At 34.6% G+C, this 17727-nt stretch overlaps 1 protein-coding gene and 1 non-coding gene across 2 annotated transcripts in view; one reads left to right on the plus strand and one right to left on the minus strand.

Annotated features, from left to right (window-relative positions):
• Positions 1-872: 872 nt before the first annotated feature.
• The window catches only part of LOC129223295 (calpain-A-like), a 93418-nt gene continuing 76563 nt past the window's right edge, over positions 873-17727 (minus strand). The window contains 7 exon segments of the mRNA XM_054857861.1: positions 873-1052; positions 5002-5060; positions 7184-7297; positions 12678-12702; positions 12704-12757; positions 15027-15095; positions 16213-16271. Coding sequence (XP_054713836.1) covers positions 1026-1052; positions 5002-5060; positions 7184-7297; positions 12678-12702; positions 12704-12757; positions 15027-15095; positions 16213-16271 — 407 coding nt within the window. The 3' untranslated portion in view covers positions 873-1025.
• Positions 9943-10014, plus strand: Trnaa-ugc (transfer RNA alanine (anticodon UGC)). The gene has a single exon. It is a non-coding gene; the product is annotated as a tRNA-Ala (tRNA).

The following is a 17727-nucleotide window of genomic DNA, read 5'->3' on the forward strand; positions in this document are numbered from 1 at the left end:
GGACATTAAAACAAAGTGTCACTTTTTTTTCATGCACACTTTATAATCATTTAAACAAGTGGACATTACAAAATAGTGCTTCAACGTTTGAATATTGACTTAGCTGATACTAGATGCCAAGTAATTCAATAGTCATTTTGCCCCCAATCCAAATAAAATTTCTTTAGCTAATGTAACATCTTCAGATGTTCAATTAATTTTGAAAATAATAATTGGATTATTAACATTTCCTACACTGAAAAAAAAAAAATTATTACTTTTTATTTGCTTTACAAAATTCCGATTCTAACCAAAATTATTCTTGTTGGAAATAACTGATACATGAAGCAAATGTCTTTGTTTTTTGTTCCAGACATTTTTGTCTTATCGTTAAAATATCGTTAAAAAGAGTTAAAACATAGTTACTATTCTAAATGCTCTTTAATTCCCTTTCAATTTTAAAAAAATAAACGAAGGCAATATCGAACTTTCTTAAGCTAGTTCTTTTGAAAATAACTAATCTCGATGCCTTTACGTAGTATTATTTAAGTAAGTCATTAAATATAATTAAAATCTTCATGGCAGGTGTCTAGTAAAACACATTGTACGGACAAAATGATGTAGAATAAACTAACATTTATAGTAAACGTCACATTTTCCACATCCAATCACATTTGGGAAGCTCACAAGCAGTCTTTCAAAACAAAGCAAGAATCATTATTTTTTGGTTTGGTAAGGGAGAGCAAGAAGTATGATTGGAGCAAAGTTGGGGCACAACTCAATTACCCGTCAATAATAATTCTTCTTATGACTTACAACCCAAAAGGAAAAGATTTCTTTCAATGTCAGGGTTCCTCTTACCGAGGCCGAATCGTAATTACATACAGAAATATAAAACTCGCAAATGGGGATAACAATCTTTCCATCGTTGTTATCAGCTTAACAACGTCGAGTTGTCTATGGCCATGATACTGAGAGGGACAGAAAGAAAATGGCAAAAAGAGAAGCGAGGAGTGATATCCTTGTGGCACGACATGAATCGGGATTCAGCTGTACATAGTCTTTTCCACCCACTGAAAGATGATCAAGGATTATAATATGATTTTTTTTCTATACTCTTAAGAAATTAATAAAGTATAAACAGTTTTTGGGTAGAACTACGGTAACCGGGTCGCGGCGATAAATATTTCATTCTGGCAACCCTCTACCTTACCTTGGCGACGGAGCAATTTCGGCAACACTACACCAAAGCTTATTTGCTATTCGTTTGGCCAATCAACCGTTTCAGAGTTCACAACACAAAATTGTAATTTACTTGTCTACTAAATATTTTTCCTTTAATTCCATAGAACAATATTTTTAATTTCCTCAAAGGTGATTTTTTTCTGAAAACTGGCAACATATATTGTGTTCCTTCAATTTTTAGATCTTAGAAACATTTTATAAAATTTTACATCGTGGAATGTTTGTCACTTTTAACTATTTTAAGTTATAGATTTAAAAACTAGTTATTCATATCTTTGGATACTTATTTGGAATTTGTTTGCAGTAAGTAATTTCCTTCGTGTTTTATTGTTCCATCTTCAATTTAAAATTCATTACTGATCGTGATAGCTTATTCAGTAAGCTTGGATTAAAATTTTAATTACAACGTTCTCTGGCTGGATCTTTAGACGTGATTTAACTTATTTAGTTAATCGTTTTAAGTTTTAATTGAACATTAAATTTACTTAAGGGCTTTTTCTATTTATTGACGAACTATTTTAGACTAATGTCGTTTTCTGTCCAACTTTTAATGTTGTTAAATTTGCTAGAAATGTATGTTTCATCTTCATGTTCCTAAGGAAATCAAATATAAAAAGTGTAACATCATTTATGTCATGAACCGTTTCGTTTTATGCGCTTGATCTTCCCACACAGATTATGTTAACATCTTGAAAAAAGTTACCTCTCACTTGCCTATTCTGCAAACTTAATTTTAAAATAAAAAAAATAATAAAGTTCTATAAAAAATTAGGCTTTATGATATGTTTCTGCATATTTTGCTATATTTTCATCATTTAAAAATGAAAGAAGAATTTTATTACCTTTTTTACTTTCTTCTATATCTAATATATAGAAGAAAGTATTGGATTCGTGCAAATTTTCGAATTTCGAATTTTGACGGATTCGAACGTTTTGAGGTGTGCTGAGTCCATTTCGACCATTTTTGGAAAATGTCTGTCTGTCTGTGTGTGTGTGTGTGTGTGTATGTATGTATGTGTGTGTGTATGTATGTATGTGTGTGTGTGTGTATGTATGTGTGTGTATGTATGTATGTGTGTGTGTATGTATGTGTGTCACGTCTGTGTGTGACCAGTTTTTTGCGGCCGCTCTACAACAAAAACTACCGCATGAAATCGAACGAAATTTAGTACACATATGTGCCCCTATGTGAACTTGTGCCCATTAGTTTTTGGCGCGAATTCCTCCAAGGGGGGTGGAGCAATGGGACGTTTTTCGAGTTACGCGTGCTTGCTATTCCTCAGGAAGTTACTGGCGGAATCAAACAAAATTTGGTCCATATGTTGGTATTAACAGGAACAGGTGCTGATTCAAATTTGGTGTCAATAACTCAAACGGGGGTTGAGCTGTAGAACGTTTTTTGTCGTCAATTGTGACTGCTGTATCTCAAGAAATAATGAACGGAATGAAAGAAAAATTTATCGGCAAGTAGCCCTTAGTGGGTATAAGAACTGATTTTATTTTTGTGTCAACAGCTAAAAGGGGGGTAGCGCAATCACCCGTTCTTTTTTTCCATTGTGAGTGCCCTATCTCAAGAAGTAATGCTACGTTCTGGTTGAAATTTGGAATATATGTGAATCCATATGTAAACAGGCTTTGGTTCTATTTTGACGCCGATCGCTCCAAGAGGTGTTGATTTTTTTTTTTTTTTTTTTTTTGCGAATAAAAATAGCTTTATTAATGCAACAATAAGAAAGATAAATCGTAATAGATTGTCGTCTGCGTATTTCTCGTGATTTGAATTGTATGGAAATGATCGGAAATGTCTCAATGATTTAAAATTTTTAACTGTTGCCATCTTATGTTTGTTAACAAATAAAATATTTGTAATTCATTCAAGCAAGGCTTTTAAAATAACTTTCAATTTTCGCTCTTTGCTTTGCTTTTGCAATAATTCAGACATTGGGATAGTCGTCAAGTTTTTGCATGTGTCATTTTGTTTTTGTTGGGAATATTGCTTCCTCGTCAAGCATGGGGCGGGATCAGAAAAAAAAAAGAAAAATATAGAAGAAAGTTTCGTGATGGCCACAACATACTAGTTTTGCTTCTTTGCGATTATGATCAGAAAGAGAAAAAGATTAATAAACAGTTCTAGTTACCAAGGCGATAGTTTGAGCCATCCGAAGCTCCGCCCCTTTTCTTTGGGTGTCTCTCATTGGAAGATTTCCTTTGTTTGCAATGTAGTACTTTGTTTACATTGAGTCGTAGGTGCCAAATTTGGCTGTTTTTGAAAAAATACGCCAACGCGACCCGGTTACCGTAATTCTACCAGTTTTTGTCATGCATTACCTCAATTTTAGTCCTTCAGCCATATTGTACGTACATTTATTTCTATTATGTTCATTAATTTTATATATAAGCTTTGTTATTTTATTTCCATCAGATATATTTATTTAACGTAAATAAGGAACAAAGTTATCAACTCGCAGTGAGCGTTACATTTCTATATTTGTAAATCTGTTTTTTTCCCTCCCCATGTATAGGCAGCCGTAAAACACTGAGTAGAAAAATGCTCATTATGGTCTAAAAGTAATAAAATAAAATGTCATTAAATCGACACAAACTTCCCACAAAATACTAAACTACTAAAAAATGTTAACGAAATACAATCATGACTTATTTTACTTTGTTTACATTTTTCGACTCATGGTACATGATTGCTATCATAAATGGAGTCGTTTCTAATATTTTAAAAGTTTTTTTTTTTTTTTCTGAAAGAACATGCTTAAAAACATAGGATCTAACTACTTTTTAAATAATTTGTTTAAGTTTAATACTTTTAAAAAATTACTTAAATCGGTGATCTTTCATTATTTACATTTCTTGTCGATGACATCACAAATGATGAAATGCCATTTTGTGTTGCCATTCACAGAGCAAAATATTTAATTCGTATCTTTGCTCACGTATATTGGCAACGAGTGGTTGTCTTTTCTGGGGAGTAATCGCGTTTGGTGATTGTTCACTGCGAGCGATTATTAGCGGCACGTGAATTGTTTATTAAATAAAGTATTATTTTCGACAATTTTGGCGAAAGCCGAAACTTGGCTGTGATAACCCTCGCAGCGCAATAATGAAAAATCCGATCCAAAATGGCTAAACTTAAGCTGATGCTTCGGCCTAAAGTGAAAATGCCGTACAAAAATGCGCCAAAAAGCATCATTTGTGACGTCATCTAGACCACGCCTTCTTTGAAAAATCGGACATTTAAAAAAATTAATTAAAAAATAACTATTGGGAAAATGAAAGAATTTTCTGAGTACATGTTATTTTTTTTTCTTTTGCTTATTCTTTCAATTTCAGTGACTAAAAGTACTACTTTTGACTGAAAGAAACAACCCCATTGTGGGAAAGCCAATAACAAAATTTTAAAGTTATTTCCGATATATATAATCACCAGGGGCGCACCAATGGAAGGTCACGGAATCACACCGTAACCTTCCAAAAATTTCATTATTCGGCTAATTTTGTCTCACGATTCGGAAAAATTTGGAGTTTCATTCTGCGGGATTATCATTCGGCGAAATTTGGAGTTCCATTCTGCAAATAAAAAACTGCTTTCCCAAAAACGTAAGTTCTAGGTGCCCCTGCATATCACATAATCCACTGGTCGAAAGACCAAACTAGGGGCAAAGTTCAGAAAAAGTCGTTCGCAATGGACGACTCGTCAAGAAATAGGGATAGCGAAGGACAGTTGCTTCAAAGCGATTCTTGTAGTCGTTGAACGTCTCAACTCACCTCATCTAACGTGAAAGTTGCTTTCATCGTCTTCCTGGGATCCCGCTCTTGGAAGGTCTCTGTTAAAAGAACCGGAAGAATTTCGTTAAATAAGAGAATGCGTAAAAAACAAATTTCAGACACACACAATACTACCACAGACTTTGATGAGAAAATGAAAGGTGCATTATATTTTGAATGTGTTTTTACAATAACATTTCGTTGTTGACGCAAGCAAGCCTCTTATGCAGGAAAATAAAAGTGGTAATTAAGGAAATAGAGGAGAAGCCCGGGAGCGCCAGATCTAATAGTTATTCTAAATTTTAGAGGTGCAAACATGCCTTTGAATCTATTTAAATCTATACAACTTTTCAGCTTCCAAGACTGAAATCCTGAGGATCTGGGATCAATTTAAAAAAAAAAAAAAAGGCTCCAAAATGGAGGATCAGCTTTGAGAAACGAATTGCCATGTTCAGTCAATAAACCATCAGAGGCCATTTTGGAGCCTACATTTTTTTTTCTTTTTGAGGTATTCTATGTCCTCATGATTTTGGTCTTAAAAGCTTAAAAATTGCTTAAGCTACTTTCAAAAGCATGTCTGCAGCTCTCTAAAACGCCCTCCAAATCGGAGATGGTTGGTTGAGGAGCACCAGTTCACGGTTCACGTGACCTGGAACGAATCTATGATGTTTAGTTTTTGCAGCAATTTTGACTATCTTTGCTACCAGTTTCCTGCCAAAGTCAGCGCTACTCAGCTTAAATAATAGCGAACCTTTCTAACCAAAGACGTGCAATCTTATTCCGTCAAAATGTTTTATTTAGCATCTTTGGTCACATTACTTTGCTTTTCGACGCGTTTTATGTACACGAATGCATGTATTGTGATCCAAAGGGGCTACCAAAATCGTTCAAGTGAAAAAAAGTCTATTTTCAACGCGTAGCTCAAGTTTGTCACCTTGCGTCTTCCTTTCGTTAGTACCACTAGAAAAAACAAATTCTTTCCTGAAAAAAAAAAAAAAGTTTTTTTATTTCAATGGTGTCCTTGGAGATAAGGATGAAAAAGTTTAGCCTGAAATACTGTCTGTCGTTCACGAAGAAAGCTCGCTCTATAATGCATCACGGATGGTCATTGCCATGGAAACCAGGTTATAGTAGTTTTACAACTATAATTAGTCAAAAATAGCTTTTTATTCTTCTTTTGAAAAGTTAGTTAAAAATTAAATGTGAGAGAAAAAGAAAATCATCTTGTTCTGTCTGATGTATCAGTATGTTTTCCAGAACAAGATATTTTTCTGTTTCCATCATATTTAATTTTCAACATAACCTTCTAAGAGAGAAATAAGAAAACTATTTCTGGCTAATAAAAGTTACAAAATCACGATAAACCAGTTTCCGTGGCAATCACCATTTTTTACTCATTGTAGAACAAGATTTTCTTTTAAACGATAGATTAAAAGAAAATCTAACAGACTTCAAGATCATTTTTTTCATGCTTATCTGAAAGAACACCATCGGAAAGAGAAACTAATCTTGTGGGGGAAAAAATGTTGTTTTTAATAGTACCAACGAAAATAAGATGCAAGGCGACAAACTTGAGCTACTGCGCATTGGAGATAGGCTACTTTTATTGTGAACGATTTTAATAGCCCCTTTGGATGACAATATCTTTAAGGAGATCAATATTTGCGCTCTGCAACTGTAACCTATTGAAAACATGTATGTTGACAACAACATTACGAGCTTTTGAATTATTTGTTCAGAAGTTATCACTTTCTAAAATCTAGAAAATAATTTGTTCACTGCGTTTCGACAAGATTTTACATGTGTGCTACACAAAAACTAATGACCTCAAACTCACAAGAATGCTACAACACATTGACAACCAAAAGTACTTTGAGGTCTTAAAATTTCAGGCTTTCAGTGTGGTAAAGTTCTCAGCAACCTGAGCTTAAACATGGCAATTCGTTACGACAGACAGAATTTCAAGCTCATTTTTTCATCCTCATCTGAAAGAACACCATCCGTTGGGGGGAGGGGGGAGACACTTATTTTGACAGGAAAAAATTTGATCTTTCTAATGGTGTTAACAAAAAGATGCAAGGTGACAAACTTGAGGTACAGCGCTTTGAAAATAGATTAAAAACTGCAAATATCACAAAACCAAGCTACTAACGCAATTTCCGAGCAGCTTCATTACACTTACCTATCATGGTCTTCAGCTTGACAGCGCACATGATGAAGTCGTCGAAGCAGACTTTACCTTTCTTTCCATAGCGGAGGACTAGCGCTCGAAGCACGTGGAAATTGAGACGGTAACCTAATGAGAAACAATAAGGGAAAATCTGTAAGCCTTCAGCGTAAAAAATATTTGATAGAAAACAGAATAGACAGCTCGTACTTGGGGGCGGCAAGGGGGGCAACTGCCCCCTTACTTTCAAAAGTGAAAGAGCCTTGTCCCTTCACTTCTCAGAAGTTAAAAATTAATAATCGATTGAAAAACGGTTTTGTAGGGTGGATTGATTTATTTCACAAAAAAATAAAACTAAAAATTCCAAATAAATAAACTTTTCTCATCTTATTTCATAAAAATGGAACTTTGAATTGGAAAGAGAGAGTTCGAAGGGGTCTTCCGTCCCGATTTTTGAGGTCATATTCCTCATTTTTTTGGAGGTCATAGAATCGTAAATGTTAAAAGCTTTTAATATAAATTATTCTACAAAAAAAAAAAAAAAAAAAAAAAGAACCAGCTTCTGAGGCCATTTCCTCTGACGCTACACACTTCTTTTGAACCAACCCCCACTTTTTTGGTGCACCAGCCGCCTATGACAAAACATAAAACCATGCATTTAACCACCTATACAGTGGCTCCCAAAAGTGTTCATACATTTACAGTTTACAATGAGATACGACCCTATCCATTGGTTAAAATTAATATTTTGGAATAGATATTTCATTATAAGACCTACGATTTATTTCCAGTTAAACTACTTGAAAGTTTTAAATAATACTAGGGGGCTCTGCTCCTTGCTCGAGAACGCTCACCAAACACCGAAGATTGCTTCACAATCTTATTAGATTCGCAAAGATTTAAATCGTCAATTAAAAAGAAACAGATTAAAAACAGATTAAAAACGCCCTTTGGATCAACGCTGGTATTTTATTACTATTACGTTTTCCTTTAAATATTCATCGCCCCTCTATCGCCCTTCAAGAATTTATCAACCCATTGAGAAGACATCGTTCCTAGGATGTGAACCACTGATTTAGCCATTTAGCATCTCTTTTCTCTCTTCCTTCTGAACACACACCTTTACACATAGAGAAGAGCCACTTTATATATGCTCCATTTAAACAAGATCGTGAAAAGTGTTACAAGAAATAAAATCAAATTAAAATTGTGTAAAGACCAGAGCTAGGGTTCCCTCCCCCTCCTCCCCCCCCCCCCAAATCTTGGGTTATATATAAAATGTTGATTTTTTAGAGATTTTGTTTAAAACACTTGGGTTTCGGCTTTTAAATACATTAAATTTTTAAAGATAAAACATAATATTTTTCTAAAATATAATCTTTTTGCTAATCAACCTAGATAAATATTTATTTCATCTGCAAGCTGTGACTATATAAAACAATTGCATTAAGATGAAAAAAAAAAAAAACAAACAAACTTCAGATGTCATTTTTTTGTACTATCTGTATAATTGCATGCCAGCATTTGCTTTTCGTCTTTCAGTTTTCAGTATTTATTGTCAGATTTTCTTACTTTATCATTTTTAAGATTAGGAATAGGTTTCCAACAAGTCTTGAAATAGAGGAAAATACGTTCCTTTCTTTCGTAATTCTTTTCGGCTTGTAACAATTGGAATTAATCGACATAAACGATAATTTGAACAAAAAAAAAAAAAAACCTATCGATCTAGCCTAGTGTTTTGGGTGGAACAAAAAGTAACAATGGGGTTGTTTCCTTCAGTCAGAAGTACTACTTTAGTCTCTGAAATAGATAGAATAAGCAGCAAATAAATAAATAAATAAATAAATAAATAAACATAGACTTAGAAAATACAATGATGTACTTGGGCCCATGTGATCTGTCTACCGCGATTTCACGTTATGATAATCAAGAAGCGAATTAAACATTTCGCTCTATGCTTGCTATTAACCATATCGTTGCCAATACACGTGAGTAAAGATGCGAATTGAATATTTTGCTCTGTGAATGGCAACAGTGAATGGCATTTCATGATTTGTGATGTCATCGGCAGAAGCGTAAACAATAAAAGCGCACCGGTTAAAGTAATTTTTTAAAAATATTAAACTTAAAAAATTATTTAAAAAATGATCAGATCCTATGCTTTTAAGCATGTTCTTTCAGAAAAAAAATATTTTTAAAATTTTGGAAACGACCCCATTGTTCCTTCATATTTTTAAAAACTCATACTGTGTACAGATGCATACACTTTTGTTCTTTTTTCCCACATAGAAAAATAAACTTAATTTAAAAATAAAAACCCTTGATTGTCACACATTTTATTTGTTTTAACGGAAATATTTTCACGATTCTAAACGATTTCTTTTCAAATTATGATATTTTTAAAAATTTTATTTTAGTTTTATTTGTTTACTTTATTTTTAATGATTTAATTTATACTGTTTTTTATATTTAGTTTATTATTTTTTTTCCAATTTTTTAACTTAATTTTTATATTTTTACTTAATTTTTACTAACGTATTTTTATTTTCATATATTTATTTTCCTCTTATTTATTTTCTTCCCTTTTTATCCATAAGAGCTTATTTATCTTGAGAACATAAAAAAACAAAACAAATGGGCGTCTATCCTTAATCAGTAATTGATACAGCAACAGATGGCGCCAGGAGTAAAACTCTACAAAAGACACCGACTTGGATAAGTAGGTCGTTGACAGAAGAAGTGCTGCGTTGCTGTTCTCAATCACTCTACTAGGAGGGGGTGTAGCTCAGTGGTAGAGCGTTCGCTTTGCATGTGAAAGGCCCGGGGTTCGATCCCCCGCACCTCCAGAAGTCAAGCGTTCTTTTTGCATTGTTGCCATAAATTTTTTTTTGTCATTTTTTGAGGTTTTTTTTTTTTTTTTTTTTATTTTTTTATCATGAGAGCGGGGGCAGCGAAAACATAATTCGTTCATTTCAGATAAATTAATATTTTGCGCCATCCATATTTACTAGACTGGTGTTCGTTTTGCCGAATCTGATTTCATCACTTGAACATGGACGTAACATAGTGTGTGTATATGCACACGTTTTAGAAAATTGAATTGTACAATCGTTTAATTTTATGTGTTCCGATCAATAAATATGTTGTGCTTAAAAAACTATCATAAATTATAATATTTGCATTAATCACTTCTTGGTCACTTTTATTTGTATGCTCAAGCATTTTACTTCTCATAAATTAGTACAAAAGTTTCGACCAACCTTAGAAATCCCACCTTGTTTGCCACAGGACTAGAATTTACAAGTCAAGCAAAAGTAAGCTAACAGAAGAATCAACGCATCATCCTTTTTGGAAGCCACTTAGGGCGCACGTTTGGCTCCATGTAATTTCGCTTTGGGTATTGTTACAAGTAACAATAACAAAATATTACGTAAGTTGATCGCTATCGATTAATCGATAGTGATTAATCATAAAAATAACTAAATGTTATCTAAGTCGATCACTATTAATTAATCGATAGTGATACGAGTTGTTTGTGTTCTTCAATGCTCCCAAAGCGTGCCTATTAATTTTTTAGGTGGTTCGGAAAAGGGGGGGGGGGGGGTAAAGGGGTATTTTTCTCTTTTTTTGGAGGGGCTCCCAATTTGCGGGGGGGGGGGGACTGCTTGGTACTAGGGGTGGGTGCGTCTTTTCTCTTGGGGGATGGGCACCCCCAAAAAAAGTCTAATATATGTGTCGTTCAATGTAAAAGTGGCAGATATATATATATATATATATATATATATATATATATATATATACACTTGTAAATGATTTTACTAGCATAACATTTAGCACACGAAGAAGCAACTTAAAAATATGAAGATACTACACCACTTTTACAATGAATGACGCATGTACATGTAAAGAAAAAAAAAACCATTATTCAAAGGCTTGCACTTGCTTGAATAGATCACGTCAATGTGTGTTGAAACGGGAGATTCTGAATTTTGAAGTACAGTTCAATCAGAAACAGAATCAAAATTTCTCCGAGTATGCTGCATTATGTCTTGTCATCGTCAAAACTATCTCTGTTTCCAGTTTAAAAGAAAAGAAAGAAAAAAGTAATAAAAATGACCTACAACAAAAGTCAAATAGCTTATTTAGTGGACATCGGGTAGTATTTCTACTCGACTTAATTACCGAAAAAGAAAAGTGTACTTTTAAAAGACCTTGACATAAAAAAAGCACCTCTGTCCCTAAAATTTCGTTTAATTGAGCCATGGAACTTGCAAAACTTGATATTGGGAAGTTTTTTCCCCCCTTTTGAATACCTGCATCTTTGGCGACATTCTCAGCCAGTGGCGTAACATGCCATCAACTGAAAATGTGGAGAAGATAACTCATTCCATTATTTTATTACGAATTGATTAAGATATTAGTTAATGGGTTGCAGAGTAGACAGCTCGTTACAAAAATCTAGCTTCGAGGTCATCCCTTAGAGCAGGAATTAGTAACTGGAGGGAGCAAGTCCAATCATTGGCTTATTAAAGCTGAGGCAAACATATTAAGTGACATGGTTTAAGTACTGCGAACGGGTTTTAAAATGAAACTCGTGGAAGAAACCCGATTTCTTCCAATACTTTACTTTTAAAACATATCACGTGACTTTGCAGTAGTGCGCCGCCCCCCCCCCCCCCCCAAAAAGAAAACGACATCCCGAATGACGAGGAGAGCTCCCCTCAAAGAAGTTTAAAATGCCCCTGAAAACACTTCTTCTAAGAACTATCCGCGTCATGACCCCTTTCCCCCTGGTAGGCACCCCTATGACTTGGGATACTTGCTTCAAGAATTGAAAGCTTCGCTATCTCTACCTTTTATCTATTCTCAAAAGGTCAAACAGCTTTTTTCCGTTTTAAACCTTGCAATTGTTTTAATAGCGCTTGGCGACTTTGTCGCTTCTACATTTGGTCTTTATGCTTTAATTGTACAGTATAAACAGGACTTTCAGTGTTTTTTTAATAACTTGATACATTTCTTTGGCTGATTATTTTGCATTTTAATGTAGCATTTTATGTTGTTTCATTTAGTTGGCAGATTATTTTGCAGAAAAAAGAACTTTAGGTCCTGTTTATAGGGGGATTTTTTTTTGTTAGCTTGAACTTTTTCTTGAAATTTGACCAGCGTGCATTTCTAGATCCAAACGAGCCCTAAAGATCTTTCCGCTGATTAATAGGGGTTAAGAGAATTCATAAAAAAAAAACTCGAGACAAAACACGTGCATTCTGACCATGGGGCGGTACAGTTTGAACCACGACGAGAGATGACGAACGAACTGGAAGTGGAACACTTCACTTTGCATTAGGAGATCGCGCAGGAGGATCAGTGAGATCGCGCAAGCAGTAAACACTTTACTGCTTTTCAGATAAATAAAACTCTCCAGTTTCTTACTAGGGAGTTTGATGCAAAACAGGCAAATAATTGCAGAAACTTTTTTTTAAAAAATGGTTTGAATAAAAATCATTCTCACCAGCTGAATGTAAAGCTGCCCTCAGTTTCGATGGTGTTGAGAGATCCGGAATGATCTACGTCATACCTCTTGAACACATTCTGTGAATAAAAAAATCGAAACATTATTAAATACGAGGCAAACAGAGAACTTGAAAGTCAGTACACATCTGTCATTTAGTACACAGATTTGAGCTTTTGTTCTTACTTTAAGTTCAAAGGATCATTTCATTGAGGTGAGCCCTCAAGCTATAGATACTCACATGGATGTTAGAACTGAGAAAAATTCACGCTTGTGGTATACGTGACAGTTAAGACTTGATTAAGTAGGCCAAACCTCTTTTCAGGGGTTTCCTGTTCCTAAACCTTACAATTTTAGTCATTGGCTAAAACATGTTTAGCCATTTGGGGCCTTTAAAAAGCAGGGGCCTCGGGCCACGGGGTCTCGTCAGCTTATTCAGTAATCAGGGCCTGGGTGGGGGGGGTCCGCGAAAGCGCGCCCTTAAGTTGATTACAGGTGCTTTTGAAAATATCTCCTGCTCTGCTGCCCTCTCATTCTCGAGTCCGTACTAGCACTGGTAGTACCCTATTCAACACTGCTCTCTCTTGTGGAGAAATATACAGATAAACCATTACCGGATAACGCCTTGCCATTTACCAGAAATTTCAAGCAGGGCTGTGGAGCCAAACTTATTCTGGGTAAAGGCGTCGGATTCGCTCATCCACCCCCCCCCCCCCTCCAGCCTGCGGGTTCTGTCATGATTCCGAAGTCTGAGCCATGGAGTCGCACTGTTTTTCGGGGTAAAAGAGTCGGAGGCTCTAAAATCGGAGTCTGTCGGTCGTTTTAAGAAGGAGTTGGTCATTTTCCATCCGACTCCACAGCTCTAGCTTTAAGACCAAATGCACTTACTGCAGAAGGAGTCACGTACAGTGAATTAATAGGATTCCTATGAAATTGAACGCTGAAGGGCATCAAAATTTGTATTGAGAATATTTGATTCTAAATCAATAAATATTAGTTTTACCCGAAAGTTCTGTCCGTTTGTTAAGAGAGAGACCTCAAGATTTAAAAGCATTTAACATACACTTTACGCTTTAATTTCCTCCGTTTTTAAGGTTAGTTAGATTGGATTTTTTTGCCGCTAGGGCCTCTGTAGCTTGTATTGTCGCCAAATGATTGTTTTAAACTCGAAAAGGTGCCAAAGAAGAGCAATTGTTTTAAAGAATAAAAGACAAAATTTTTAGAATTTTTAAAATTTTTCGTGAAATAAGCACATAAAGGAAGTTTTAAATTTTAAACAAAAAGTCGAAAGAGTTACCAAAAGGAATTCTTGTTAGCGTGATGGTAATTGTTAAATCTCATTTTTGATTAAACTTGTTTTTGGAAGGCTAAGAAGATTATTTTCACATCTTTTTCCTTTTCGCATTTTTTTCCTGAAAAAGTTAATTAAAACCCCGCAAATAGAGAAAGGAATAAGGAAAAAATGGGTGATGCAAGGTCTGGTAAGTGTGGTGGATTGCAAAAGAATTTTCCAGCCTAAACCCTACGATTTTCTAAAGAGTCTCGAAGCTGAATGTGAAGACTACTAGAGAAGTGACGACTATGCACGACTTGAGTTCTTAAGCCCTCCAAAAGACAAGACGTTCTTCAAAAAATTGGATAAATTTATTGTTTTCACGTTGATAAGAAGGCACAAGTAACGCTGGTAATTACATCGTACAGAAGGCAAAACCAAGAGCAAGAGCACACCTCCCCAAATACCCTGAAAACCTCCCAAGAGCAAAAGGCTCTAAAAAAAGAAAAATATCGCTTAACCCCCCCCCCCCCCCTCCCACAAAAATGTCAAACGTCGTCGTCACGACCCACGACCCCTCCCCTCCGTGCGGGCATCCCTGTAGAACCGTATAGTTGAATAGTGAAGTAATACTGTATAATTTTTTAAGTAAACACTGTATCATTTTTTTCTTCTTCATTAACGGATAATACTTTACGGTAGACCCATAAGCCTTTCAATTAGAAAGAAGCACTTTTATCCAATGTGAATGATTTCAAGACAGGTCCGTCATTTAGGGGTTCAGGGTCTCCCAAGCTTTAAAAAATGTTTTTACAATTAGTCGGCGTGGTTTTTGCAGTTTTACGATAAAATTACTATGAGTATATACCTTTTGCCCCCCTCTGAAAAATTCGGAATGAAGGGCCTGTTTCAAAGTTTTTGAGCATTTAAACTGATGCAAATTTAACGCAAATACCCCGTTTGTGATGACATTTGTTAAATTAAAATGTGGTTTCCTCAAACAACAAGATTATTATAATGAAAAAATGTGAATAAAAATCAGAGGTAAAAGTCAACCCTCATCAGATATTGCTTACCTTCCATGTTCTTATGTCAACCCACAGATTCTTGAATTCCTCCAGTCCTAACTTGCCAGACCGGTCCACCTAAAAATTTTTGCAGTCAAAGAAAATATCCCTTTTGGCGGTACCCTGTTCCGAAATAGTATTGTAAAAGATTTTATTAGGTTACAAAATCTAGTGCAGGAACACAGAACTCATAGCACCAATTCAAAACGCTGTCAAAATGGCGCCAAGGAGAAAAATGTACAGATTAACATTGTGAAATTATATTAACGTTTTTTTTTTTTTTGATTTAATTGTTTTATGGTGCTTTCTAATGCTTGATTTGGTCAAAGAGAACAGGCAGGCTGCTAAAGTTAAAGAGATCCACGACAAAGCTGACTACATCTTCACATCAGAATTATAGAATTTCTTTAATGAGATGATCATCCAAAAAGGAGAGTGATTTTAGTGCCATCAAACAAAAAAAGTTCAGCCGGCTATAATTTGAAAATTGTAGAAAAAAAGCAAAAAATATTTTAATATTTGCTTGAATAATGAAAATTAATCGCATTATAACTAAGCACAAGTCTTGAGAGAGAAGTGGTTTCACGGTAAAAGCGAAAAGAGAGCGTAAAGCACTGTTGGTCCCACAGGAAGAAAAGGTCCAACTATCAAGTCTAATCGAGAAACCAGGTTCTAGAAATATTTTTTTCACCATGTTCGCTATAGCTTAGTTAGCGACAAAAAATATTGGCTGCCAAAAACTTGGCGATATATGGTCAAGTGATTGCCATTGCCAAAACATAACACTGCACTGAAATTAACAAATTTTCACCGATTTTAACCTAAGAAACAATAAAAGACCATTTTTGGAACATTAGAATGCAACTAAAAGGGGAGATGCACAACTCCACTCCACTCCGGGCATACATACCAGCCAAATTTCGACCTTATCTACAACATATCGTTTTTCTGTTATGCGAGATACCTACATACGTACTTACAGACGTCACGAGAAAACTCGTAGCTTTTAACTCGAAGATCGTCAAAATGTGTCTATAGTCCATACGTTCGCGGGTACATATGCATGTGTGAAGAGGCCGAAAAAACTACCCAACATTCTTTTATAGACGAGTAAAATTAAAATTTAGCCCGAAGTTTGAGTGAAATGTTTTTCGACAATAATTCTGTACTTCGTACAAGAAAGTAAAAAGGATACATCCATCATGGCTACCATACTTCGGCAGACGTCCAGAGAAAAGCCATCGAATGTGAATTCTGAAATGGGAAACATTAACAATTAACCAACGCATTTAACACGAAATGGCAAATCTAACGTCTAAAGAGTTTGAGTAGCAGTTAGTAGGGCGAAGAACATGCAGAGTGTTAGTGCTTCACTACTAATCAAACTACTAGATTCTAGAGGTGGAGAGAGCTTAACAAGCAGTGCTAAGCAGCTTAAAGAAATATAATTTCGACCTAGTAGGCAAGTATGTTTAGTACTTTCAATTTATTTAAGAGCACGAAGTGTATGAGACCAAATCTCTTGATGAACTGCAAAGCATTATTCCAGAATGTTTTTAGTATAATTTTGAGCAAAACAAGAGTCCTGTAGTAATAAAAAATGAGATATTGTAACGATTTTTTTTTTTAAATTAAAAAGTGTTTTTAAAATTTGTCATGAGTTTACTTCTACTTTAGGAACTGCAACGGTTAAAAATACTAACTGCAAAAAGGAACAAAAGTGTGCAGTTGCACTTTATTCAGAATTCATAAATTGATGCGTTGTTTTCCTTTTTTAGAATTGAGTGATAGTGTAGTTGCGTAGAGTAACAGATGTGTTTTTAATTAGTTGAGAGCTGTTTTCCACTACATGTGTATAGTGATAAATTTTCTGCTTACAAAATTGCCTCAGGCTTCATTTCTCATTTTGTTTACAGCGGAAATTATTTTGGCCGTAAATATTCGTCATAAATCGAATTTCCTAACAAAACTACGGTATCCTCTAGCAAAACTAAGAAACATCTATTAAACTGCAACGTTCTGGTACAAGAATGAAGTTAATTGATTGATTAAAGAAAAAATTAAAATTTTATTTCTCGATTTCGATAAATGTTTGAAAAATGAAACAATGTAATATATTCAAACTTTTTTAATGAAAAATTTTTATGTCGATGTGCGATGTATATCGCGTTTATCAACGTACTGTGACGTATTCGTGTACAAAATAAATTTTTTCAAAGCAAAATGTAGAAATATATTTTTACATCATACTGTTATTGATATTTGTATTTTTACTAAAAAAAATAAACAATTCTTCATATTACAAAACTATTCGATCTGCCTACTGCAAATAATAAGAAGACTTTGTATGAATATTTTTTAAAAATCTAATTATTTACTTCCTAATGAAGTTATTGTTGAATTTCAAGTTACAAATCTGGTTCATTTGCTAATTGAAAAAAAAAAAAAAAAGAATTAAATACATAACGTTTTCAAAGATTGCACATTGTAGATATTAACAATTATTATTAAGATACATTTTTAAGCTTGCCTTTCCTGCAAACTGGTGGCTGTTTCTACAAATTAGTCAAGCAGAAAATTAGACAGATATTAGTTACAGCACTCGCTCGCAGCTTAAACAGCGACACGTCCGCCATTTTGGGGCTCAACGCCGCTTTCTTCTTAAGTCTGTTATGATGAAGTAGCGTGTTTTGCTTCTTGAATGTGGTGC

This window comes from Uloborus diversus, chromosome 5 (genome assembly GCF_026930045.1).
Source record: "Uloborus diversus isolate 005 chromosome 5, Udiv.v.3.1, whole genome shotgun sequence".
Lineage (NCBI taxonomy): Eukaryota > Metazoa > Arthropoda > Arachnida > Araneae > Uloboridae > Uloborus > Uloborus diversus.